We start from the raw sequence: 25808 nt of genomic DNA, 5'->3' as shown, positions 1-25808 counted from the left end.
ATTGTAGCAGTGTAGTTATTTTAGCTAATGGCAAGCTACTCTGTTGGAGCTAAAAAAAGAGCAATAATAGCTAAATATAGCAATATTGGTCTTTTAGCCAAGGCTTTGGAGATGCTCTGGATGTTTTTACATCTAGTGCCCTAAAACCATCTGGTTTGGGAGTCATTGGCCCAACACTTGTTACATAGGTCAATTAGAAAGTTTAAGGGAGCCGAGCATTGTACAGCCTACACAAAAAAAAAAAAAAAAAAAAAAAAATGCATATCTTGATTTAAGCCTTGGTTGTTTTCATCTAATAGAATTCCTATGAATTTTGAGGTATACAAAACTTTGAATAAATTGAAGCCCCATGATTGTATATTAATCTCACTTTTCACTTAAAGGAGCATGTGTTGTCTCAAATGCCAACTTATGAGTGAATTGATTTTTTATGTCCTCATGATGTGATTGTGGTGTTGATCTTGTTAAGCATGCTCATGAGTAAAAACCATTTGTCTGTGTGGAAATGGATTCTTGTCAATAACATAGGGCTGAAAAATGTTTGTGGGTATCATTTCTATTAAACCCTCGTGAGATTTCACTCATCCTCTTGGGATGCCTAGGGGTTTAAAAGGCTTGTTACATTTGCTAAATGCAATCGTCTCTCCTACGATAATGGATTTATGTTTCTTGCTTTCATTTTGTTTTTCGTTTTGTTTTACTGAGGGACTAACAAAATGTAAATTTGGGGGTATTTGATGAGTGTCAAATACTGCATATTTGAGCCCCTTAATTTACATTTGTTAAACCTTTAGTTGTGTCTCAGTGTGATGTTTTGTGTTAGTTTTAGTGTTTTACAGGTTGCTAAGGAAAAATTGTGGTCTTAATATGAAATATGCGAAGAATTTGAGAAAATAGCATTTCTGGAAGGGCACGATGGAGCACACGCATTGGCGCTCGAGCACATATGCATTCAAGCATGGGCATAGCAGCGCACGAGCGCAACTGCGCCACTTTAGAGGAACTCATGCACGAGTGCGCTCGAGCGCACCCGTCTTGGGGTCGAGCACACTCGTGCCCAACATCATGCCAGCAGTGCCCAAGCACTCTCCGGTGCGCTGCGCCGCAGTAGACCTGATGCCCGAGTGCGATTGAGCGCACTTGGCTGACCTGGCAGCGCCGAAACCCTAATTAACATTACAAATATCATATTTTTATAGGAAACGGGGAGCCATCATACGAAGGCCGTCCAGGGGGGCGACTAGGGACGAATTTTGGAGAGAATAGTAGAGAAAAGGCTAGGGTTTTCTAGTGTTTTTGGTGGTTTTCAATTGGGTTTGTCTCTTTGTAAACCTCTAAACCTCTATGAATTCCTACATTGTTTTATTTTCTTTCACTTTCATGTATGAGAGGCTAAACCCCCAACTAAGGTTTAGGATGAAGCCTCACAAATGATTAGCAACTAATAACTTTCATGTAAATTGACACTTTTCCATTTATATGAATTATATTTCTCATTGTTTTGTTTATATTCAATTAATTGTTGATCATTTTTAATTGATTGCTTGGTTTATTTGCTTAAATATTGGATATCCATTGTTTTTTGTTCAACAGATACATTGAATCTTTTGGTTTAATTTGGATATCCCTTGTGATTTGTGCAAAGCATGGATATATTGGATGATTTAAACTAAATCGAATATCCTTTGTAATTTGTACAAAGAACAGTTACTTTGGTTGTTTTGATATATTTTTTTTGCAAAAATAGAACATACATAAAATGTGTCGTTTGAAACGTAGAAAAATATTGATGAACGTGAAAGTTGTTGCTATGAGTTTGTGATAGTTGATTCCAATACCTTAGTATTTTATCCGTTGATTAATTTCATTTTGTTTCAATTTATGTTTGTTTATTTTCAATTTACAAAACCTCAAAATTTCGGAACTAGAATAAAATATAATTAGTTTAGATAGAAGTATATTTATATGAATACAATTCCCTGTAGATTCGACCTCGCACTTGTAAAAGCTATATTGCAAACGACTCTTGTACTTGCGAGTATCATTTAAAACTCACAACAGTCATCATTTAAAGAGAGTATATTCCATATAAGCACATCCCCTTTCTTATACCATATGTAACACCCCGCCCTAAATGTTATGATATTATTCACTTTAGGTCAAGCCCGCACAGTTTTATTATTGGGTTTACCCCGAAAGGTCTCATACCATTTTAAAGAAAACATATTCTATATAAACACATTATCTTTTTCCACATCCAGGCAATGTAGAACGTTATAGTTTGGGATTACAATTTCAAAAAATGCGATTTCAAAATAGCGATTTTAAAATATGCGATTTTAAAACATGATTTTAAAAAATACAATTTACACGTTTAGAAAAATCGCGATTTGACTTTTAAAATTATGCGTTTTCAAAAAAATTCATCTTTACCTGCATGCAATTTGAAAACACAAATTTTATTAAATCGCAATTTTTTAAAAAGGCCATCTCAAACAATCCATTTTCTAGAATTTTAGTTTAAAATTACATTTTTTTTTTTTTTTGTCTATAAAACCACACTACCAAACACACTCTTCTTAGTATATATATACACAGCAGTCAGCGGCCACAAAATAAGTTTACAGATAATAATATTGAATATTTGACTATCATCCTCTTCGTAAACAATGAATCAATCCAATAATGGGTCTCTGTTAATTTACTCAAGAATGCATATTCCTATCCAGTGGCCTCATCCCACGTGTCATGTGAAAGGATGGGGTTGTTTGATCGAGGATGTGACATAACTGGCTGAAAGAGCTTTGGGATGTTGATAATGTTCGCAATATCATATCAGGATTCAGCCACACAAGAAACGCCACGTGTCATATATCAGCAATCTCACTGGTCCACTATTATTATTATGGGAGGTAGGAAGGCAGTAGAAGGCAAAGGCAAAAGGCGAAGAGACAAAGCAACCTGCAAATGGCAGCATCAGTTATGGCGGCTTCAGTGAGCCTGAAACCATCTCCCTTCTCTGTTGAGAAGGCGGCAGCGAGAGGCCTCCCCTCTCTTGCAAGGGCGTCTTCTTTCAGAGTCCAGGCCAGCGGTGGCAAGAAGATCAAGACTAGTACGCCTTATGGTATGTATGTATGTATGTATACTTAGTATGTATGTATGCATGTTTCCAATTACATACATACATACCTATTTATGCACTAATAATACATGCATGCATGCTTTGATTTGTTCTGAAAATGCAATATATGTTTGTAGGAACTGGCGGTGGCATGAAATTGAGGGATGGCCTTGACGCATCCGGTAGGAAGCCAAAGGTTGGTATCCATTTACTCACCTCGGCCCTCATATTGTTTTTCAATATTTTCAAACTCATGAAGTAGCTTTTAGTCTTTTTCTTTTTCTTTTAATCATTTTACGAATTTTTAATTACATCAGATTTTGTAGCTACTTTTTTTTTTCTTTTTTTTTTTTTTTTTTGGTTTTAATTACATCAAAATTTCAGTTTTCTTTAAAAAATAGGGACCACATGTTTGTCTAAAAACATCTCCAGATTGTCAAGAACTATTTTTTTTTTTTTTTTTCTTTTTAAGCAATCAAGGCTGAATTTTTATAAATTCCAAGAAATTAAATATATATACACTTATATTGTACCTTCACTATGTCTAGTAACTATATTCCACTAGGAAAAAATCAATGTAATTTTCGTCCAAATGGATATAATCACAGATTTCAATATATTTCAGACCAATATATATGTTTTAAAAATAATCTCTAGAAATGCTTGAATGCAATATATGTATATATAGTACAAGGAAATAAAGATATTTTAAATATGTATGGATAATTCATCGACATTACCTCTTGACACTATTCAGGGAAAGGGTGTATACCAATTTGTAGACAAATATGGCGCTAATGTCGATGGGTACAGGTAATTAATTTATCATCTTTTGAATTTTTTTTTTTTTTATATGATCGATTCTTTTATCTCTACAAATATGTATGGATAAATATTCATGAACTTGTTGTGTTAGGCAAAGTGTTTGAACCTTACTAATTAAGAGAATTTGTAGAGTTATACTCTTGAAATTTGTTGTATATATTATATAGGTGCAAAAAAAAAAAAAAATTATTATTATTATTATTTACAAATTATTGAATATGTTTAAACTTATTGACTTAGAGTCTGATCAGGTTTGTGATTTCAAAATCATAGTTTGATTTTTAAAATCATGTGTTTTTAAAAATGCACCACCTTGCTTCGATTAAACAATGCCTTTTTTTTTTTTTTTTTTTGTAATGTTTTTAAATTACAATTTTTTTATAAATGCATACCCAAACAATACATTTTCAGATATTTGGTCTTCGAAATCGCAATGCCGTACAGACCCGGTTAGAAGTAATTTTTTGATCATAATCTTATTTACTTCTTTAAATCATAATTATTATTTAAAAATTAGAGGGTTCAAAGTTTGCCACGTTAGTATATTTATCATTTGTGACATGCAATTAAGAATATTTTAGAATTTTGAATATTAACAATAACATATAATATAAATATAGAATTAATACCATCATAAGAGTTAAGAGGATCGAAAATGTGAATATAAATTTAATTAATAAAAGGCAATTATCTTTCTGATTTAATTCGATTATTTGATTTGCAGTCCTATCTACGATACTAATGATTGGTCCCCAAGTGGTGATGTCTATGTCGGCGGTAAGAAAGTATTTTATTTTTTTATTTTTTTATTTTTTTTTTTATTTTTTTTTTGGGGTGATTTTAATTAGAACAAAGTAACATGAAATTGCAGGTACAACTGGGTTGGCCATATGGGCTGTTACCTTACTTGGCATTCTTGCAGGAGGCGCGCTTCTTGTGTACAACACAAGTGCTTTGGCTCAGTAGAATCCATTGTTGTCATCTTTGGTCTACTGTAGCCTGTACCTAGTTGTAACTCATGAAATACTAGAGTCCAATCTTATGTCTTATGCTTTGGCATGGAACATCATTGATGCCTGTAGTAAATACTCTTCAATGTGAATTATTCATCAATTACTTTTCTTCTTTCTTCTTCTTTCTTTTTATTTTATTTTTTATTTTTTGACTATTTCATGTTGAGTTGCAGAATACAATGATTCGTTGTTAGGATTGAACATCTAATTGTTAGAGATTCCAAACTATTATTTACATGAATTGGGGGCGAAACTATTATTTGTTTTGCCTGCTCTATGCCCTTCCACCCGAGTGTATGACATTGGACAATTACTCCATGCATCCATCTTACGAGCCTTCAATCAACTTAGGTGACAAATAAATGACGGGAGCATTTTCTGCAATGATGGCTATTTTAACTATTCAAAATACACATGTTTTTACTTTGAGCTTAACTTCTATGTGGATGTTGCATAAACAAGGAACTTTGTGCCCTCCAATGGAAGGACGACATGTTAGCATGGAGCACAAAAATGATCTATGACAAAAAAACTAAATTTTTAGCTTCAACAAATCGACAAAATCTCCCCTTCTCTGAATCGAACGCCAGTGCCCTCTTCTTTGCTAAATGACACCACCTCTGTTCGTCTGCAACGTCTTCTGATTCTTCTGCAGGCTCACCTTCTTTATCAATATCTTCCTTCTATTTTGCTCCCTTCTTTAAGTGACCCCTGACGTTTTCTTCTCTTCCTATCTTTTATTCTCCCTCAAGATTCTCCCTCAAGTTCTACTCTCTGTTTTGGAAATGCAAGAAGGGGGTGAATGAAAAAAAAAAGAAATCCCAAGGACTTACGGATGCTGGAGTAGCGGCGGAGTCTTAAGGATTGTTCGGTGGTGGCGTTAGGGGGAGGAACGGGGGAGGCGGTGTTGGGCGGAGAAGAGGGCGTCGGCGAGAACAGGGATTTTGTCGATCTACTGAAGAGAGAAGCTAAAAATCCGGTGTTTTCATCTTAGGTAGCTTTTGTGTTTCATGATGATTTGTCTCTTCCATTGGATGGCACAAAGTGCATTGTTTATGCAACATCCGTTATAGAAGTTGCTCTCTTTTACTTTAGCTACTAGTTTTTCAATACAAATTCCAACATATTATTTATTCAACGCTTTACTTTATTTAAATATTATTATTTTTATTGTTTGTTGAGGGACAGGGAGAGAGAGAAAGGTGAGAGAAATAATTAAAATAATTGTAGAAATTTGAAAGTTTACTATATCTAAATTTTAAGAATAACTACACTGTTGGAGACAGAAAAAGGCTGATAATAGCTATATTATTATCAGTCTTTTAGAGCATCTGCCGTGATGCTCTTATATGCTTATATACTCTACATAGATTAGCATATGCAAGAAGAAAAGCAAAACATACCAATGTTTGCTTAGGATTACTCCGGTCCTAACTCCATCCCTCTTTGTTGTTTAGGTTGCACGAGTAAATGGCACTTAATTATGTCATCTTGTCGGGGCATACTAAGCTCAGTTAATAATTAATTGTCAACCCCAAGGAGTAGTCCTGATGCCTCATGTAGCATCAAGTCTAAAGATTTGACCGCCTTGAATACAAACAATCTATTGAGGCCACAATTACAGGCGAAAATCCAAACTAAACCCAGGACGTGTGAAAGAGGGCACGGTGTCCCGGGGATCCGATACCACAGTTATCGAAGAAAAAGAAATCGTTATTTTTCTTTCCGTTTTATACATAAATCCACTCTTTTGTTTAACAGCATGTTGGTAATGGTAGCAACTTAAATGTAGAGCATAATTCTGGACCCTGTATCTTGTGAAATAAGAAAAACTTTGAACACCTTACTAAATGCAATGGGAATAATTAGGTTATCTTCAACTGTTGGAATATTGAAAATACAACACCCAATCACCCCAGCAAAAAAACAAAAGTAATAACGGCGGGCATCCGCAAAAACCCGCCATTTTCTATCTTCTTTCACCATAATATACCATTAGAGATTCCAATTTCAATTTCCACCAGAATCAGAGTATTTTGTATTTTCACCCCTGCTGAGTGGATGTCCGGGCAATGATGTCTACTCGTTAAACCTTAGTGGCCTCACACTCAACGCACATGATGAGCAAGCAATTGATTGAGCATTTGACTTCGACCACTACCCCTTCCCTCATCTGGTGTAGAAAAACATCAATCATTAGCAGTATTTGCTCATCCTCATTGTATCTCCTCATAGGTCTCTTCATCTTGATGTGGTAATAACAAGTCCCTTGAAAGTGGAGAAGTTACATGTCCAGTTCCATCCGCCATTTTCGACCTAACAATCTGCAAATGCATTTTCACTTTGATTTTCAAAGTCTATGCAAATACAGCACATAAAATTCAATAAAAAGGCAAAATGGAGATTGCAAATTCTCAATATTTCAAGAAGAGTGTCTCTATCCTTTTCTCTTAAGGATAAAGATGCATGTGCACGTGTGCGCACACACAGTAATCATCATCATCATCACCATCACTACTACTGTTATTTCTAATTATTGATTTGATCATAGGTGCTTAACTAATAATACATAACATGCATTCTGATTCTTATTGTAGAATTATAATATATTAGTAGCCAGACATAAGTTAGTCCATTGAATAAGAAAGACGCTCGATGAAATTTTCATGGGCAAACGCATTTTCAACTTTAAAATTTAAAATAATTGTAGAATACTCCCTCTTATTTTCTGTTAATTCAGTTTATCAATCAGAACAAGGTATTTAATATTAACCCCAATAAAATAAGTACATATCACACATATATAAATAAAATAAAAATAAAAAGAACATTGTGACCTTTTTTTTTTTTATCCAAGTTAAACTCTTCAAGTATACTCAGGCTTCAGAGTCATATAGATAATCAATATTAATGATTTCTTCAACAATCATTATTCCTCAGTACTGCAAACATCAAACTGATTGGTAACCAGGGTTTCACATTATGTGCACTTATAATGCGTCACAATAAATGGTCACAAGAATAGAGCTGTAATAATGATTTTAAAAGTGTATGATGCTTAAGACAAAATAATTGACTAAAGCCCATTTTCAACATAATCTAATTGGAAAAGGGCTTCATTAAGTTGAGTGAAGTAGGGTAAATCATAATCATATTATGACATTCTTAGATAGAAGGGTATACACCAGACAAGTGGGACAGGCCACTACCAACTAGGCATTAAAACAGAAGATTTATTGCTCGATATAAAGATAAAGAATAATGAATGAGATTCAACCAAGAGCATTAAAAGGCTATGCATCCAAACCTTTTCTATTTCATCATGAATAATAGGGTTCTCTTTCAAGTACTGCAATGCTCTGTCTCTTCCCTGTCCCAACCTTTGAACACCAGAGAACAAGAGAGTATTAGGGGGAAATTAAGGCTGAAGTCCAATCATATGCAGCTATTCACCAAAATCCTAATGTTTTGTAGCTTTACGAAAATCCAGAGGTGCTACCACGAAAAAGCAACTTTTGCTCAAAAAGGAGATTAGTGAAAACAAAACAGAACCCAAAAAATAAAAAAATAAAAAAATTGTACATAATAGGAGATCATAGAGCTGTCTCAAAGCTAAAATAAAATATTCGGATATTAAATAAAGTGGCAACTAAAATGGGTTATACTTTAGATTTCAATAAATCAAGTTATTTAGACATGTAAATGACAGATGGCAACCAATTAATACCAAACGAACAATTGAAATGGAGCTAAAAACCACCAGTCTGGGATATTAGCACTCCAATGGTGCTTCTTTAGTTGATAAAAAACACTTTGCAACTGAATTGATGAGACAAAGGGGAACTCTTTGGCTACATGCTTTGTCTGTGTTATAGTGACTCAATTTTTGCAAATGGCATGTAACACCCCTCACCTAGACCCCGTGGGTAACAGCAGATCACAACTGCTACCTAATTATGATGCTGACTGTACAAAGTGACGTGGACTGAAGTTGTTATTGTAGTTAAGTAGTTAAGTTTATTATGAAACTTAGCTAACAGTGTGTGTATTTCAACCTACTCTATGTTCACTGTATTGTAATAGAGTATATAATGTAACTGATGTTCATTCATTCATTCTAATGAGAATACGTTGATTTTCTCCCAACTTCATCTTGTTTACACTAGATTTGATATATCAAAGCTCTTCACTATTTGGTGAAAGTTCATCAATGACAACATCCTCAATTCCTTTCGTTCCTGAAGCCATTCCATTTGTTTATTCTTCTTCTTCCTTCAATTTCCTCACTGATAATACTTAGACCCCTTTCTTCTTACATAATGGTGATAGCTCAGGTTTGGTGCTTGTTTCTCAACAATTGATTGGTGAGAATTACAACACCTTAAGCCGATGTATGATCATGGTGCTTACCGCCAAAATAAACTTGCGATTTGTTGATGGCATATCATGATTGTTATTAATAGGTTTAGTGGTAGCTTACGACTGGTAGAAAATTTTCCTCTTAGGAAATTCGGGGTTTCCCAATTTGGAAATTTTTTATTTCAGGAAACTTACTATTTTCGGAATGGGCCTGAGAAGGGCTTGTATAGTTCGTTGTGAGAGTTAGGCCTAAGCTAGTCATTAGTATCAGAAAATTCTGAAATTGTTCCTAAAGAATGTATGTTCTCAAATTTTATTTAAAAGGCCCATCAAAGGAAAAAAATAATATTTTTTCAATTAAATAACTTTATTTTCAAAAAAAAAAAAAGAAAATATGTTCATTCAAGAAAACCGCAACCGCCCCTTAAAAAAAAAACAAAAGAAAAATATAAAAAGAAGCCAATTACTGCCAAATAGGCCTTTTTCATTAGATAGACTAATTAGGGAAAAATAAAATAACGGAAACCCTAGCCTTAAATATCCCATGTCCACCCTATGGTCTTTCACTTGCACACAATTTTCAGGAGCAATAATCTGCTCAGACCCTAGCATTTAATTTTTTCTCATGAAAGTCTCAAGAATTTGTTTTTCTTTAATGGGCCTTTTAAACAAAATTTGAGAACATACACTCATTAGGACCAATTTTAGAATTTTCTGGTTCTGACACCCAACTCTCAGAACCCATTTTACAGGCTCAATTCAGGCCCTACAGCCAATTCCCAAAATAGTAAGTTTCTTGAAATAGAAACTTTCCATATTGGGAAACCCTGAATTTCCTAAAAGTAAAATTGTCTTCCAAATCCTTCGTTTTAATAAGTAATCAAATTTCATTAAAATGCAAAGGGGCACAACTCAAGTATATAGAAAGTATACAAGAGAGACACCTAATAAGAAAAAGATAAAAGACAGAAAATTATGAGAACTAAAAAAATGAAAACAATTATAGGCAACCATTTAATGATAAAGGGTTTTGAAGAAAAACGCAGTTAATTCCATCACCGTATTCTCACAATATTCAAAACTTATATCATTTTGTTCTTTCCAAATAAACCACATTAAGGAAGGCAATCATCTTCCACACTGCTATACTATGATGTCTACCAAACTGCCTTCTCCAACAAGCCAAGAGATCCACCACTCGTTGAGGCATGATTAACTCTAACCCAAAAAGACCGAAAATAGGGTTCCTTACGGCACTAGCTATATCAAAATGGAGGAAAAGATAGATCACGGTTTTCCCACTCTTTTTACACATGCAACACTAATCTACCATTGTTATACATTGTTTCCTTAAATTATTCACAATGAGGATTTTCCCTAAAGCGATTGTTCAAGCAAAGAAAACCACTCCCAAGGGAGCCTTATTCAGCCAAATACTCCTCCAAGGGAAATAAATACTATCATTGTGCAGTAAGGCATTATACCCAGAAATTGGCTAAGCCTTTGAAGTTTTATAATCACAAGTCCAAGGCCAGGAGGGCTTCGAAGCTGGATGTTAGCCTTCTTGAGGGTGAGTGGTTGTCTAAGATCTTTGCCTCGCTTTCTTTGCCTTTGGTCTCGTCGGATGGGTATGTTTCGGCGAGGTCTAGTGATGCTGAAGCTCTTCCTTTGTTCCCACCAAGGCCGCTGTTATCGATGGCATCTTGGTGCTTCCCCAAGTTTTTTCCTGGTATGTCTTCCATATACCCTCTCCATTCTATGAAGGGAGCCTTATTCAGCAAAATACTCCTTCAAGGGAAAGGAGTACTATCATGGGGCAGTAAGGCATTATACCTAAAAATTGGCTAAGCCTCTGAAGTTTTATAATCGCAAGTCCGAAGCCAGAAGGGCTTTGGAGCTGGATGTTAGCCTTCTTGAGGGTGAGTGGCTGTCTAAGATCTTTTCCTCACTTTCTTTTCCTTTAGTCTCATCGGATGGGTATGTTTCGGCGAGGTCTAGTAATGCCAAAGCTCTTCCTTTGTTCCTGCCAAGGCCAGTGTTATCGATGGCATCTCGGTGCTTCCCCCAGTTTTTTCCAGGTATGTCTTCTATATACCCTCTCCATTCTATGAGGGTGTCTTTTGTTGCCCCCCCCCCCCCCCCCCCCTTTCTCAACACCCGTTGATGCCGGTGGTTGTTCCCCCTCTAACTGTCTTAGAGGTGGGTGAATCTTCAAAAGGGGATGATCTGGATGGGGCTGGTGTTGGAGAGAATGGAAAGGTGGGGATGTCGGCTTCTCTAAGGTTGTGCAAAGTGCGATGGAGATATATCCCTTATTGGGGATCTCCTGTCGAGGTAATGAGAAAAGGCTTCAGGATCTTTTCACAGTCCTTGACGAGGGACAATGTCATGAGGTTGTGGCCTATGTTTCTAAGTCGAAAGGGAGGAAGGAGCTTAAAAACTTTGAGTGCTCTATTGACTTTGATGTTAGAGGTGAGGCAAGAGGTTCTCTCAATATGATGTTGTAATCCTCTATGGGTGGCTTGTTGTTGTTGCGGTGCTTTGGGTTTCCGCAAGCGGCTTGTTTTCTGTTTTTTCTGTTCTATTTTTTCTTTTTGGTGTTCATTTTGTATACTTCCTGTGTACTTAGGGATGCCTTACGCTTTTTAATGAGATTTGCTTGATTAACTTAAAAACAAAATACAATGTTTAGTTTAATTACAGATACTACTAAGCAACCCTACCCCTAATGCATACTGAAAGTAGATAGACAACAAATTGTTACTAATAATTCATAATCATACTTTGGTAGCATCCAGTACTGGTAATATAAGTACCAAGCATGGGTTTTTGATGACCGAACTCATGGCCCACTAAATTGACTTCCGACAAAACATTGACTGAATGATGGACTAGATATAATTTCCTCAAGTGTAAAATATGATTTATGAATAGTGAATCCGCACAGCCGTGCAAGAAATCAGATGCATAAATGATGATTTGAGGATATCAACTCTCGTAAATTTTACTTTCAAGATTAAAAAGGAACTATAGAAAAAGAGGATAGAGAGAAATGAACACTACGAGCTGCAAAGAGAAGCCAGAGACGAACCTGTGATCCCCATAGCTATACCAAGAGCCCTTCTTTACCACAATATCCATCATCTCAGCACAGTCTAAAATGCAACCCTGCAAGAGAAAGCAATGTCAAGAAGAGTGCAATTTGCACCTTTTGGGGGGAACAAGCTTTTCTGTTGCATTCACTGACCAATTTGCTCACTCCCTCTCCAAACATAATTTCAAATTCAGCTTGCTTGTATGGCCTTGACACCTATGACAATAAGTTGAAATGAAATCTTTCTGTACATATGCAGACATAAATCAAAAGCACAAAATGGTGGCAGATCAAATAAATTAAGATGACAATTACAACTAAGTTAATTAAATAACATCAACTAAAATGTTGGCAAAGTTTGTGAAGTAGCAATTGTAACAAACTAACTTAATCCGCCTTCAAGGACATAGTCAAGTATCCTAAAAGAAGTACTCATTAAATTAAAAATGCGCGAGAAGTTTAGATTACATCTATAAATGATGTTGCAACTTACAAGAGAGCAATAGCTTTGCTTGGCAAACCCTGGCTTCAACAAGGTATTCTAAAGCAATCTAGTGAAAATGATTATATAAAAATTTGAATACTGAAATTGAATGTCACATTATAGATATTTTCAGTGAGACTGGTGTTAATTCAATTTAAAGAACTTCAAGAAATGATAAATAATTAATAAAAAGTGGAAAAGAAATTCGTTATCTTTATGTTAATGGCAAAAATAAAATCTTATATATCAAGTGAACATATTAGTGGAATATGATCCTCACACAATCTTGACGCCAATCTAATTTACCTTGCTCTTTTGTACTCTTACACGAACCCGAAGCCCAATGTCTTCATCTCCTTTGACCTATAGCAATAAAGAGGGATGCATGATGAAGGTTCCTTACATATAAAGTTCGATGAAATGATCTCCCTAAATATAGTAGTGATTTAAACAGCTACTGTACTTACAGACTTTATCTTCCCGGTAGAACGTATCTCAAGCCGAAGAGATGCAAAGAACTTTAATGCAATTCCTCCACTAGTCACTTCTGGGTTCCCATAATATACACCAATCTTACAAAACCCACAATAACGATAATATTAGTCTCTGCAGTTGGACATGAGAAAATTGTCACAGAAAACAAAAGGTGCAGTAAAAATTAATATTCAAATATACACGCAAGAACTAGACTCAGTTCTATCAAATGGAGTTAGACCCTACAAATGAAAAATATCTGCAATCATCCAAAGAGTAGTCTACTGAAACAGTAAACTTATAACTAATAAATCAAAAGTACCTTATATCTTATTTGATTCAAAAAAATCAAAGTACAACCAGCTTTCGAGGCATTCCCTGACATCTTACGCAGAGCTTGGCTCATAAGGCGTGCTTGCAAACCCATTTGCTGCATCCCAATCTCACCCTATATAATGAAAACGTAAGTCAGACATGGGCAACCTTATCAATTCAAAATCTAAAAGAGCCACAAAGAGAAGATAGCTTACTTCAATCTCAGCCCGTGGAGTGAGAGCTGAGACAGAATCAACACAGATAAGATCTATGGCACCAGATCTGCACATACGATCTGCAACTGTGATGATGAACTCAAAATCAATATGTATCAAGCACAAGTGTAAAGAATTTCATAAGCATCATAGTTCCATATTGAATAGTGCCAGACTCTTCACAACAATTTTCAAACAACCACATAGACAGAAAAATATATTACTCTCAAGTGCCATCTCGCCATGATCAGGTTGGCAGACTATCAAATTTTCTACGTCCACTCCCAATGCTTTAGAATATGTTGGATCAAAAGCATGCTCTGCATCAACAAGCATTGCATTGCCTCCCAGCTTCTGCATATTCATTGAAAAGCTTCATGCTGGCCTCATTACAAATGACATTTAACAAGAAGTGTCTCCTTATAACCAAGGAAATAAAAATTCAGAAGTGAAGCCACGAAAGAAAAAAGACCTGCACTTCTGCAATTGCGTGGAGTGCCAAGGTGGTTTTTCCGCTACTTTCTGGCCCAAATATCTGGAATGAAATATGGAAGATTATATCAGCCTTTTCTGTCGCATAAGTTACCCAAACTGATAAGAAAAATGCTAGAGAAGTTCTTTAGAGTAAGAAAGCTCATCAAAGATCCACTGCAAAACATGACAGCAGTGTACCCATTTTGCACTTACACCTCCAAATTTTAAAAATTAGCATTAGGGCCTCTCATACTACCACCACGTGTCAAATTAGACACTTTTACATTTTTCTCCCTAAAATACCCTTAAATTTAAATTTATTAAAAAATAACCATTTGAAAAAATTAAACAACCAAAAAAAACTAAAAACACCGAAAAGGGGTGGCCCTTTCCTTATTATCCTCCTTAATTTTTCTTTTTTTTCAATGACTATTTTTATATATTTTTAAATTTTATTTATTAATAACTTTAAGGATATTTTAGAGAAAAATGCAAAACTGTTTAATTTCCCATTTTTATTGCATTTAGTACCAAATTTAGACGCATTTACCAAATTCAAGCATCATTCATATAATCTGCTGATGCTTGAATTCTACAGGTCTTCATTGAGTTGTGTTCTATTTGTGTGCATAAATCCAATAACACTAAGGCACATGCTCCAATATAACAAAACTGGAAAGTGAAGATGTATTGACCTATCTTATAAATTGTGAAAATGTTATAAATAACCAATGCTGAATAGATGCATGACGCTGTCCAGAACTTGAACTATAAAAACATGAGATGGATTGTATGGACCTTCTTCATAAAACATACCAATCTTCAAGTAACATCCTAGACCCACAACCCCCCCCCCCCAGGGTAATTTTATTAAATTGTTGCTGCTTTAGTTTTCTGTAAATGTTGTGTGGTAGTAAGGAAAGTAGTCTTGTGACTTTTATAGTTGCACTAAAACCCTAGCTGCCCTAAAACCCTAAAACCCTAAATTCCCATGCAACCATCAGTTTACCTACACTACCAGCTTGTACATCTCAATTAAAACCCAAAAACAGCTGCTTATTTTAGCCCCCAAAGCCTCACGTCAGTTTAGGCGTGTTGTAGTTTGCATGAAAGGTTTAGAGAGAACGTGGATGCTCATTACTATTACATAGCCTACCTCACATATCTTATTAAATAGGTTTTGAGAAATACATCAATGACCAAAATATCCGTAAACCCTAATAACTCTTTTAAAACTCCCCCTCAAGTTGGAGCATATATATCAAATAAGCCCTACTTGGAAGAAACAAGGAAACAAAAAAACATACTCTAATACTCTCCCTCAAGCTAGAACAGGCTGGAGCAAACAATATAAAGACAAACTTATAAAATAAAAACACGAATAAGAAAATGCGCTAAACCAAAAATAAAGCTGAAATTTCACCAAAAACCAACAGCGAACAAAAACCCGCCAAAAGCTTCAACGCCAATCGAAAACTCGCTGAAAGACTACAACGGACGATCAAATCTCACTACAAAATACTAAGGCTAGTCAAATCTCGCAGAAAAACACCAATAACGGGTCGAAAACCACTGCAAAACACCAAGGTTTATCAGATCTTGCCACAAAACACCAAGATTTGATCAGATCTCGTAGTAAAACGCCGAGGTCAGTCGAATCTCACTGTAAAACACCAAGAATTGGTCAGAACCCACCGCAAAACACCAAAGCTGGTGAGATCTCGACAACCAACTACAACGATCATGATTCTATTGATCAATACCACCCACAACCAACAATGATCACGATTGATGATCAATACTACCAATAATAGCCAACCAACAACAACGTTTGATTGATGATCAATACAACCAACAACAATGTTGGACTGATCATCAATACAACCAACAATGGTCAACCAACTACAATGACAACTTGTAAACAATATTTTAGTAATCCCCCTGAGCAACAAACCCGATGGTGGCTCCATGAAGCCCAGTCAAGCGATAAACCACATGAGCCGATTAAGAAACCACTTGAATAGGCCGAAAAACAATTGAACCAGCTGCAAAACTATTTGAACCTATCAAAATATAGCAAGAACTGGCCAAAGAATGTACTGAACCAGTCGAAGAAGACACTGAACCGAACGAGAAAGGGGTTGAACTGGTCTTAAACTACATTGAACCGGACTAGAAATACTCTGTAGGAGAAAAGATATTGAACCGGATAAAGAGTTGATTAACTGGCCAAAAGGATACAAAACCGGCTATGATAGTAAATAAACCGAGAACACGGCTATCCTTATCCAGGATAGGGAGAGCTGCTGACAACAACCAAACAAGGTCTTCCTTACTACTAGAGATGCCGCTGGCCACTATTTCCAGCGAAGGATTCGATGGCAACACCAGACCGTCGTTCACTGAAGAACACCACATACGTACGTTGCCAGAGAAAACAAAACCAAAAGACCTCACTCCTTTCCCTTGGAAAAGTATTTGGCGCACCAAGGCCCCTTCGAAAGTGGCTTTTTTTGCTTGGACGGCCGCGCTTGGAAAAATTCTTACTTTGGACAATGTTCGGAAAAGGGGTATTGTGGCGATAAACCGTTGTTGCATGTGTGAATCAAATGGGGAGTCCATTGACCATCTCTTTCTACACTGTGGGGTGGCGCGCACCTTATGGAACGCCATTTTCACTCGGTTTGGCTTGTGTTGGGTTATGCCGGGCAGCGTTAAGGAGATGTTCGATTCTTGGTGGAAGGGTGGTAAAACTAGTAGCGCCGTTGTGTGGAAGATGGTCCCTCTTTGCCTCATGTGGTGCATTTGGAACGAGAGAAACGCAAGAAATTTTGAGGACTCGGCCAGGAATTTAGAGGAGCTTATTAACTTTTTCTTGTACACCCTCTTCACTTGGACTGCTGGTTGGCTTGCGCCTATAGTGATCAGCTTCCAAGATTTTCTTATTAGATTTTCTTCCTCTCTTTCTTCTTCTTAGTCGCTCTCTTGTATACTCCCGGTGTACTAGGGTTGCGCCCCTCTGCGCCTTTGATAAATATATCGTTACTTATCAAAAAAAAAAAAAAAAAAAACAAAACCACCATGAAACACCATAAAAGTCGTTGGAACCACGAGAACAATTGATAATCGCCAAACTTCACTGGAATAGCTACCAAGCACCACAAAGAATGCCGCCAACCACCAAAACTACAAAGAGACACCACAAAAGCACCGATATACGACCGAGAATTGCCACCAAAACTGTCGATCAGCCAAAACCAACATCCTAAGTATATTGGTTGGGGGTTGGGCTAAGCTGAAAACAGTGGATTCTTTTCTTTTCTTTTGTAGGAGACTTTCTGGTCACCAAGAACAACTCTTTTAAAGCTTTATCAAGGCATTGCCCGTGTGGGCTACCACTAGGACTATAAAACACCAACACGTCAATCACAAGGAAGAAAAACCAAGACTGCAAACGTGGGGTTTAGACCAAGATCATAAACACACTCTGATACCATGTTGTAGTTTGCATGAAAGATCCAGAGAGAAGGTGGAGGCTCGTTACTGTTACGTAACCTACGTCACACATCTTATTATATAGGTTTTGAGAAATATAATTACCAAAATACCCACAAATCCTAATAACTCTTCTAACAAGAAGAAAAGAAAAAAAGAAAAAGCATCTCTCTCTTCAAGCAAAACCAGCAAAACCTAAAAGTCTATAAACAAAATCCCCCAAAGCTGCAACGAAATTAGTGGTAAGTTAAGCCTTAAAACTGTCTCCTAGAAGCTACCACTTGCTGTCCAGCTTTTAATCAAGTATTTTGTAAGTATTTTCAATGATTCCTTCCAGTGTTTGAGAGTTTCTTTTCATCAAACCTTATAAAATTTTCCCTTTTGTGTTTTTCTTAATCCCTATGTCCTAAATCTTGCAAAATCAGTGCATGAAACTGATTTCTGCACAGAACAGTGTTGCTGCCCAAGGAACACATTTTTTTTCTTTTCATTTTCTCCTAATTCATGGCCGGATTTTGCGTAAGTATTAGCCTAATGAGCCTTATCCTTGATGTTTAGTTTTGTGATTGTGAGAATCATAACAAAAAAAAAACTATTAATGCATTAATAATTGAATTAAAATTGACATTTGAGCTTCCTATCCATGCTGCCAGCACTAAAGGAAGCAAGTTGGATTTGATTTCTTCTCTTAAACGACATGATTATGGTTTGTACAGCATGATTGCATGATTTTCCTGAGTGTTTGACATTAGCATAACATTTTGTATGAGTGATTGAGTGTGTTGCACTGTATTGTAGAGACCATACATTAAGATTAGGTTGCTGCAGAACTACAATCACCAAGAAAGGTAACTGTAGTGCCTTTTTCAGAAAGATATTTTGCAATAATTTGACTCTAGAATGATCCAAACCAAGCGAAATAATCTTCACTAACACGTTGCTGGAATTATAGCGCACACACACAAACACACTAATTGAACCTTGAGACCTTAAAAACCTATCTTTTTGGCCCAAGACCAGATCTGTCTAGGAAACCTTATGGTGATCTAAGAACCCTAATAAGACTAAATGTATTTGGTGTTAAGACCTACACTCTAAAGAGCAAAAGAATAAACTTGTGTTACATGATTTTATTGAAAATAAAAATTGGCACAGCCCCTCATACATGAAATGTATACAAGAGAGACAACCACACTAAAGGTATCAAAAATCTAAAAAGATTACAAGGTTTAAAAGATTCGAAAAGGAGGAAGAATGAACATAGACTACAACCCAATCTAGAAAGTGAGTCTATGAATTTTAGTATTTTAATAAAAATCTGTTGCCTGTCTCAAAGCCTTCCTAAGTGAGCTTTAGAATATCCACTGCTTACCTAGGAAGCCATATTTAGAGTATGACGGCTATTATAAATACATACATGAAGAATATATAAGAGTTTAATATAATAGATCTACCTAACCAAATAAAAAAAGTAGCTTATTATACTTAATTTTGAGTTCTCTTTTAACGGTTGTATGGTTTTTCAAGTGAGATGCCAATGCACGATTCCATTTACAGAACTGCACCTTCTTTATCCATGTGCAAAATCAACTTTTTGAGATCCTGTCATACAATGCCATCAAGCAAACTATTGCAGTAGAACGGTTTATCTCACCACCCTCTTCAACCGGCATACAGGACATTGTATCAAACAAATCAAATAACTATCTACAGACGAGAAGTTAATTCAGATTCTCAGTGGAACCAAAGCATGTTTGACTCATGAAAATGTAACCAAAAACACCAAAGTAAAGGAGAAGCATGAAGACAAAAAGAGGTAATACCTCTACGATTCTTCCTTTGGGAAGGCCACCACCTAAGGCAAAGTCTAACGTCATACAGCCACTGGGAAAAGTTTCACTGCAATGCACAAAAAATGTAACAAAATCTATGCTCTAGTCAAAATGCCACAAGCGGGCCTGGTGAATGCCCCATGATGCAGCTTCCAGAAGTTTAACACATTAAAAAAGAAAAAGGAAAAAAAAAAAAAAAAGTGCCAAAGAGGAGTTATAAAATTTTATTTTAATGAAAGAGAACACATACACCAAAGCACCACCAGCACTGCCTAATCTCGTAACACTTCCTTTTCCGAATGAGCTATTGATATCGTTCATTGCTGCTTCCAGTGCTTTTTGCTGAATAAGAAGTAACAATATTAGATCTAATCTATCTGTAACGTGGTCAACCATAACGCTGTTTAGCATCCTAAAAATAATGCAAGGGTCATGGTCAAACTCCTCAACTACATTTGTAAAAGCAAATGGCAAAGACAGAAACTTAAATGAGAACATGTTAAAGCATTAATTAAATAATTAAATATACAATTTCTATCGCCTTACTATTTTGGGGATAAGTAGTGATTTAACATAGTATCTCTGCAATTTCTAATAAGATTGAATTACTTATGAAAGAAAAAACATTGTATCAAAACAAAGGTTTTGAGCCCAAACCCCAATTCCACAATTTTTTTTAATCAATTTAGTTAAATATTGCACATGTTGGACCTCACTTATGGAGGAATTTGGGCCCACATGTGAGTGGAAGTGTTAAAATATTAATTAAATGATTAAATATATCATTTTCTATCCGCTTAAACTTTTGGGATGAGTGGTGATTTAACAAAACACATCCCATCATAAAACATAAACCAAAATAAGTAAATAGATGAATAAATTCAAAATCCCCAAAAGCAGAGCATAAGAATCTCAAATATGGGCCATAAACATATTATAACTTCTATATGGTAGTACTTTATTACAGAGACTAGAGTACGGACTTTGAATGCAGGTACTTCCATAAGTGTTGGATTCACTTGTTCTCAAAAGGTTTCCCACCATTTTCTAGAGTCTACTAGCCACGCCCTCATTGTAATGTCGTGTTAGTTCTGATAAAGCAAGGCAAAGTGAAGGGTCCAAGTAGCATTGTGAATTTGTAACGGTATGTGCATAGAGGGCCTTGACAGTTCCCCCATAATGCATGCTTCAGCGCCTACTCATGTAACCCATATTACATCCATCTAATAACAAACATGCCAAGGACCAATATCCCTTCTAACAAATAGTTTCTTCTAATAAATAGTTTATGTCTTGAGTCAGTCCTCAAACAGTCTGCAGCAATCAGATCATTGCGAAGGGTTCACAAACACCAATTTTGGACAGACTAGAATATGAACAATACATCCAAGTGTTGAGCAGTAGCATCCAAGAGTTTTACACGCGTACTAATACAAGTCTTGAACGTCAGAAGATCAAGATTCAGGCACTTTGGGATAGTTGAAAACTAGAAGACAGAAAGTAAAGCATGCAAGGACTAGACGCCATTATAGAAACCTCCTTCCATGTTATGCGAGGATAAGATGTGAAGAAGATCATTATCATATGGGCCATTGGGGACATGCACAAACCAGTAACTAAAAAATCAATTCAATGCATTCTCTTACAATATCATAAATCTCACAAGACAATTGGATGTGATACAATTGAATAATTAGCTGGATAAATTATTGATTCAAAATAAGTCATTGAACATAAACAGAAAGATTAAAGTAGGTGTTTACCCACTCACACACAAAGGCACACACCACAGAGATGCATGCCTGCAGACACAATGGAGAACATAAACACATCTCTCTGGTTTATTACTGAAATGGGGTATAAAAAAAATTTAACTTGCACAAAAATGCAAAACGAGAAGTGGTAAAAATTGCAACTTTTCACCTCCAAATCAAAACAAAAGCCGGTAAGCCTCTCAGTAGTGCCTTTCAGGAGGCAAAAATGAGAAGGATAGGGAAAAACAAAAGCTGGGTCCGAGTAAATGAAAAGCTTCGATGGAAGAATACCCATATGCGTGCATGATATGAATGAGATATAATTGCAAAGCGGAGGTGAAGAAGAAATGGAAAGTGGAGCATACCCGGTCGAGGAAGCGGGGGTCGAAATCGGCGGAGAGAGCGCCATTTACTTTGCCTTCGAACTCGCTACGAATTCTGACTTGCTTAAGCTTGGAAGCAGGGGTTAGGATGCGTGAAGGCCAACATTTGAAGCTCCTCAGAGGACAAGGAAAGAAGAGGCGTGACGACGACGACGATGATGGCCAAGAGCATGCTTTTGAGGAGAGGGTGCTGGCTTTTAGATTTTGAGGGAAAATCAAATCCATTATCCTCACTGCAGCTCTGTTGCTGGCTACAACTTCAACTCTATGTTGCTCCTGCGGATATGTCCTCTTCTGTAGTCCGGTGCATATACGTTTGTTTTTTTTTAGGACATGATGAGTTATGGACCAAATCACTCTCGGAAAAGTTTAGGTCAATCAATTCAAATTATCACTCAATATATATATATATATATATATATATATATATATATATATTCCGATGATATTCTCTAAAATTTCAAAAATTTTCAATGCTCTATAAGGTCGACAAAAATGCAAAAATGATAAATTTTTTTTAATAAAAAAAAATACACATAAATTTTCGTAGTGCTCTACATGCTAACAGTTATTAATCACAACTAACTACTACTAAGTGCATATACAGGTTGACAAAAATCATTAACTACATATACGTTAAATCACTAACTACATATACGTTACAGATAACAGTTTTAGGGTACGCAATGGGGTTATTAACTGCAAATAACTGCATTTGCATACCTTTATATATATAAACAAATTCACCAACCACACTTTGTAATTTTTATATTTGTATTTTCTTTGTTATTTTTAAGCTAGAATGTGGAATCAAGATATGGATTTCATCTAAAACACTAGGACTTAAAAAAACACTAAAACATGCCCAAAACATATTCAAAATTGTTTAAAATAGACCATAATAGAAACATAAAGAATGCCCAAAAAAAACTAAAATATGTCCAAAAGCTTCATTTCTTGATATCCAACTAGCAGTTAATAACTGTATTCAATAAACACAGCAACTCTGCAAATAGCGGCTAGTAATTGCATGATGCGGATACGGTTACCTAGTAGAATAATGAGTTGAGTGCCTCCACATGTTAACATCTGATCCAACCTATTAGTAAGCAATCCACCAAAAAACCACCATCTACTTCGGGGATCCTATAATGCTCCGAGAAATTAACTAATTGGTAATTAACTCCTTAGTATTCCTCTTGTCTAATTCTCCTAAATATTAAGACCAATGGATCATCTACTCCTCAAAAGATAATAATAAGCACATAAACATATGATATTTCTATCAATATTAATCATTACATCCAGAGCATCTACTAAAAATCATCACATTAATTGAAATTATACTGTACATGTCATCACTATAAAAAATGTTTAAACTAAACATTAATACACAAACATGTCTTAAAAATCTAAGTTTGCTATATTACCCATATGTACTAATTACCATGAGCAGTGGGCAAAAATCCTACAATAAGTCCTCAAGCATTAACTAGATCTCTATCATTACTCTAAACGGTTGCAATTGCCTTGGGGTCCTTCTTGAATCCGATATCCAAAGGTAGTCAACCTACAAAACAACACATGTTTTACAGGTGAAAAGATACAAGCATAAGTTCACGACCTAGTAAATAAAACAAATAGTGCATAAGTTATTATGTAGTGAACTAAGTTATTTAGCAAAAATTTGTAAATCATAAGTAGTAATATAAATGAAGTCATTCATTGAATAAAAAGAGTATTATGGTAATGCATTATATATATAATACATGATATATTAATCAAACATAGTTGCGCCAATCATGAACAATCATTGGATCCAAGACCCATATAAACATCATTACTTTTTTTACCATATAATCAAGCTCATATAATAAGCCCATAGCCATTATACCACAAGTATCGGTGTACTATTTCATACGATGCAAATCATTATATATTTAATTAAACATTTTCCCATTTCCATAAGAAGTAATAGGCTCATATCATACGTTTGCTCAGTCAGCTAACATATCACACGTTTTTATTGAAAGTAATTGTAATTATTTACTTACCTCTTCCGCTCACTCAAATCCTCGAACATCTTGAACTCATGCTACTATGAAATATATTCTAACGTTACTCACAGCACTTAGAGAACCCATCTCAAACATGTAAAATCATAGTTGAGAGTTAAACTTACTAAAACATCATAAAACCATAATTATCTATTATGGACACTGTTCGAACGTTTGGGCCCGATGTTGAATGTTCAGTTAGAAAGTGGCAAACATTCGATGGGTGCTAGAATGCATGTAAGTTTCCTATTTCTTACCCAAAACATAGCAAATCACATCCTAGGCTCCTAATAGGTTAATAAAAACATAGTAAACTATAACAACATAATAATCTCAGAAAATAAGTGTTGGTTTATAATATTTTGAATACCTATTTGTTTTTAAGGAAAAATAAAATAAAATTGTATAAACTTATCATGGCACATTGAAAAATTGTAAAAAATATGAAAATCATATGGTCAGAATATAAATAACATGAAAACAAGCTTAGTTTATCAAGGTTTACCTTGAAGATGGCAAGACACCCTCAATAGGACCTTCTCCTTCTCTCTCTAGAACCTTTCTCTCTCTAGGGTTGGGGTTGATGTGATGTTGGGGTGAGGGATGAAGTCAGACGGTTGTAGGGGTGATATTTATAGGAGGGTTAGGTGTGGATAATAGGCTAAAATTTCTTTTTGATGGGCTCGAACATTCAGTGTACTATGTTTTGAACGTTCAATGTACTATTATACAACGGTTCTAGGGTTGCATGTCGAACGTTCATGTGGTCCAAGGTCGAACGTTCAGCCCGAATCAAAAGATTGGATATTTTGGTTGTTTTTCAAAAAAAAAAAAAAAGATTTAAACAATTTTAAAGGCAGAGGTATTATAAAAGCGATTAATACAAATCAATACATTTCTTTTTGTTGTAAATATTCGGACTATCACATTGGTCCACCACATCCATGATTACATTTATACCCATCGAGCTTGGCAACCCTTCTACAAAATTCATACTAATCCCAATCCAGATTGGGGCTAGGATTGGTAAGGGTTGTAGGAGACCTGCAGGATGCGGGGTTTATGTTTTGTTCCTCAGGCAGACATCTCATTCCCGAATGAAAGCGCAAACGTCACTTCTAAGACTAGGCCAGTAAAACTCTTCCTTTCTCCATGAAAAATTTTATGTGTTCCCATATGACCTAACAACGGTGTGCTGTGAAACTATTGTAGGATCTGCTGCTAAAATGGTCCCAATGACCCGAGGTGGATCCTTCCTTTGTAAAAGAGGAGTCCATGCTGAAAATGGTACCTTATAAGGTCTAACTCACCTTGATGGTACTGTTGTAGTAAATCCTGTCTTTAGGATAACTTTTATTCAATTTTCTACGTTGGGTTGATTGCATTGATGGCATGATTGTGTGCTGGGGGTTCTTCTGTGCGTTCTTTGTGAATGATTGCCTACTATGTTGGGAATTCTGATTGACTCTCTATTTGTATTATGGATAAAGCATTAGCTGTCTTATTTTCTCTTCCACATTTGTATTCCACTTCAAAGTCAAAACCCAGTAATTTAGAAACCCACTTCTGCTGAGTGAGGGTCATAATCCTCTATTCCATGAGGTATTGCAATGCGTGTTGGTCTGTCTTTGCTTTAAACTAGTATCTTAGGAGATAGTTCCTCCACTTCTGTAGTGTCAACACTATAGCTAGTTGCTCCTTTTCATATGTGGAGAGGAGCACGTTTTTCTGTTTGAGTCCCTGATTGCAATAGCTAAAGGTTTGCCTCCCTGCATAAAAACATCTCATATTCTTCCTCCTGAGGCATCACACTCAATTAGGAAAGGTTTAGAGAAATCAGGCAAGCCCAAGACTGAGGGAGTGGTCATAGCTTCTTTGAGTCTATTAAAGGCAACGGTGGCCCTATCATCTAA

At 35.8% G+C, this 25808-nt stretch overlaps 2 protein-coding genes across 3 annotated transcripts; one reads left to right on the top strand and one right to left on the bottom strand.

Annotated features, from left to right (window-relative positions):
* Positions 1-2919: 2919 nt before the first annotated feature.
* Positions 2920-5071, top strand: PSBR (photosystem II subunit R). Its single transcript, XM_059586912.2, has 5 exons — positions 2920-3124; positions 3259-3317; positions 3879-3934; positions 4671-4723; positions 4818-5071. Exons 1-5 carry the CDS (start codon positions 2968-2970, stop codon positions 4910-4912), a joined length of 420 nt encoding a protein of 139 aa, XP_059442895.1. The 5' UTR covers positions 2920-2967; the 3' UTR covers positions 4913-5071.
* A 1552-nt stretch (positions 5072-6623) lies between these two features.
* RECA1 (recA DNA recombination family protein) lies at positions 6624-22176 on the bottom strand. Of its 2 annotated transcripts, none has more exons than XM_059587885.2 (13): positions 21821-22176; positions 19952-20043; positions 19693-19768; positions 14373-14435; positions 14125-14254; positions 13901-13986; positions 13693-13818; positions 13364-13468; positions 13203-13259; positions 12566-12628; positions 12410-12486; positions 8267-8339; positions 6624-7316 (listed from the first exon to the last, which is right to left on the bottom strand). In XM_059587885.2, exons 1-13 carry the CDS (start codon positions 22061-22063, stop codon positions 7176-7178), a joined length of 1332 nt encoding a protein of 443 aa, XP_059443868.2. In that variant the 5' UTR covers positions 22064-22176; the 3' UTR covers positions 6624-7175. The 2 variants fall into 2 exon arrangements, with proteins under 2 accessions (XP_059443868.2, XP_059443869.2); XM_059587886.2 differs by having other exon boundaries at positions 6624-7283.
* Between the last annotated feature and the right edge of the window lie 3632 nt (positions 22177-25808).

Source organism: Corylus avellana, chromosome 3 (assembly GCF_965113065.1).
Source record: "Corylus avellana chromosome 3, dhCorAvel1.hap1.2, whole genome shotgun sequence".
Taxonomy (NCBI): Eukaryota; Viridiplantae; Streptophyta; class Magnoliopsida; order Fagales; family Betulaceae; genus Corylus; species Corylus avellana.
The sequence above is the reverse complement of the archived record's forward strand: the minus strand, read 5'-3'. Positions and strand labels throughout refer to the sequence as shown.

Excerpts from the sequence above, each read along its gene's own strand:
- PSBR (XM_059586912.2), top strand. The coding sequence starts at position 2,968 with ATGGCAGCATCAGTTATGGCGGCTTCAGTGAGCCTGAAACCATCTCCC. Across the intron at positions 3,125-3,258 it reads CAAGACTAGTACGCCTTATG|GAACTGGCGGTGGCATGAAA; the intron begins GTATGTATGTAT and ends ATATGTTTGTAG. Across the intron at positions 4,724-4,817 it reads TGGTGATGTCTATGTCGGCG|GTACAACTGGGTTGGCCATA; the intron begins GTAAGAAAGTAT and ends ATGAAATTGCAG.
- RECA1 (XM_059587885.2), bottom strand. The coding sequence starts at position 22,063 with ATGGATTTGATTTTCCCTCAAAATCTAAAAGCCAGCACCCTCTCCTCA. Across the intron at positions 14,436-19,692 it reads CCAAAGGAAGAATCGTAGAG|ATATTTGGGCCAGAAAGTAG; the intron begins GTATTACCTCTT and ends ATTTCATTCCAG. Across the intron at positions 13,819-13,900 it reads CTCCACGGGCTGAGATTGAA|GGTGAGATTGGGATGCAGCA; the intron begins GTAAGCTATCTT and ends TTCATTATATAG.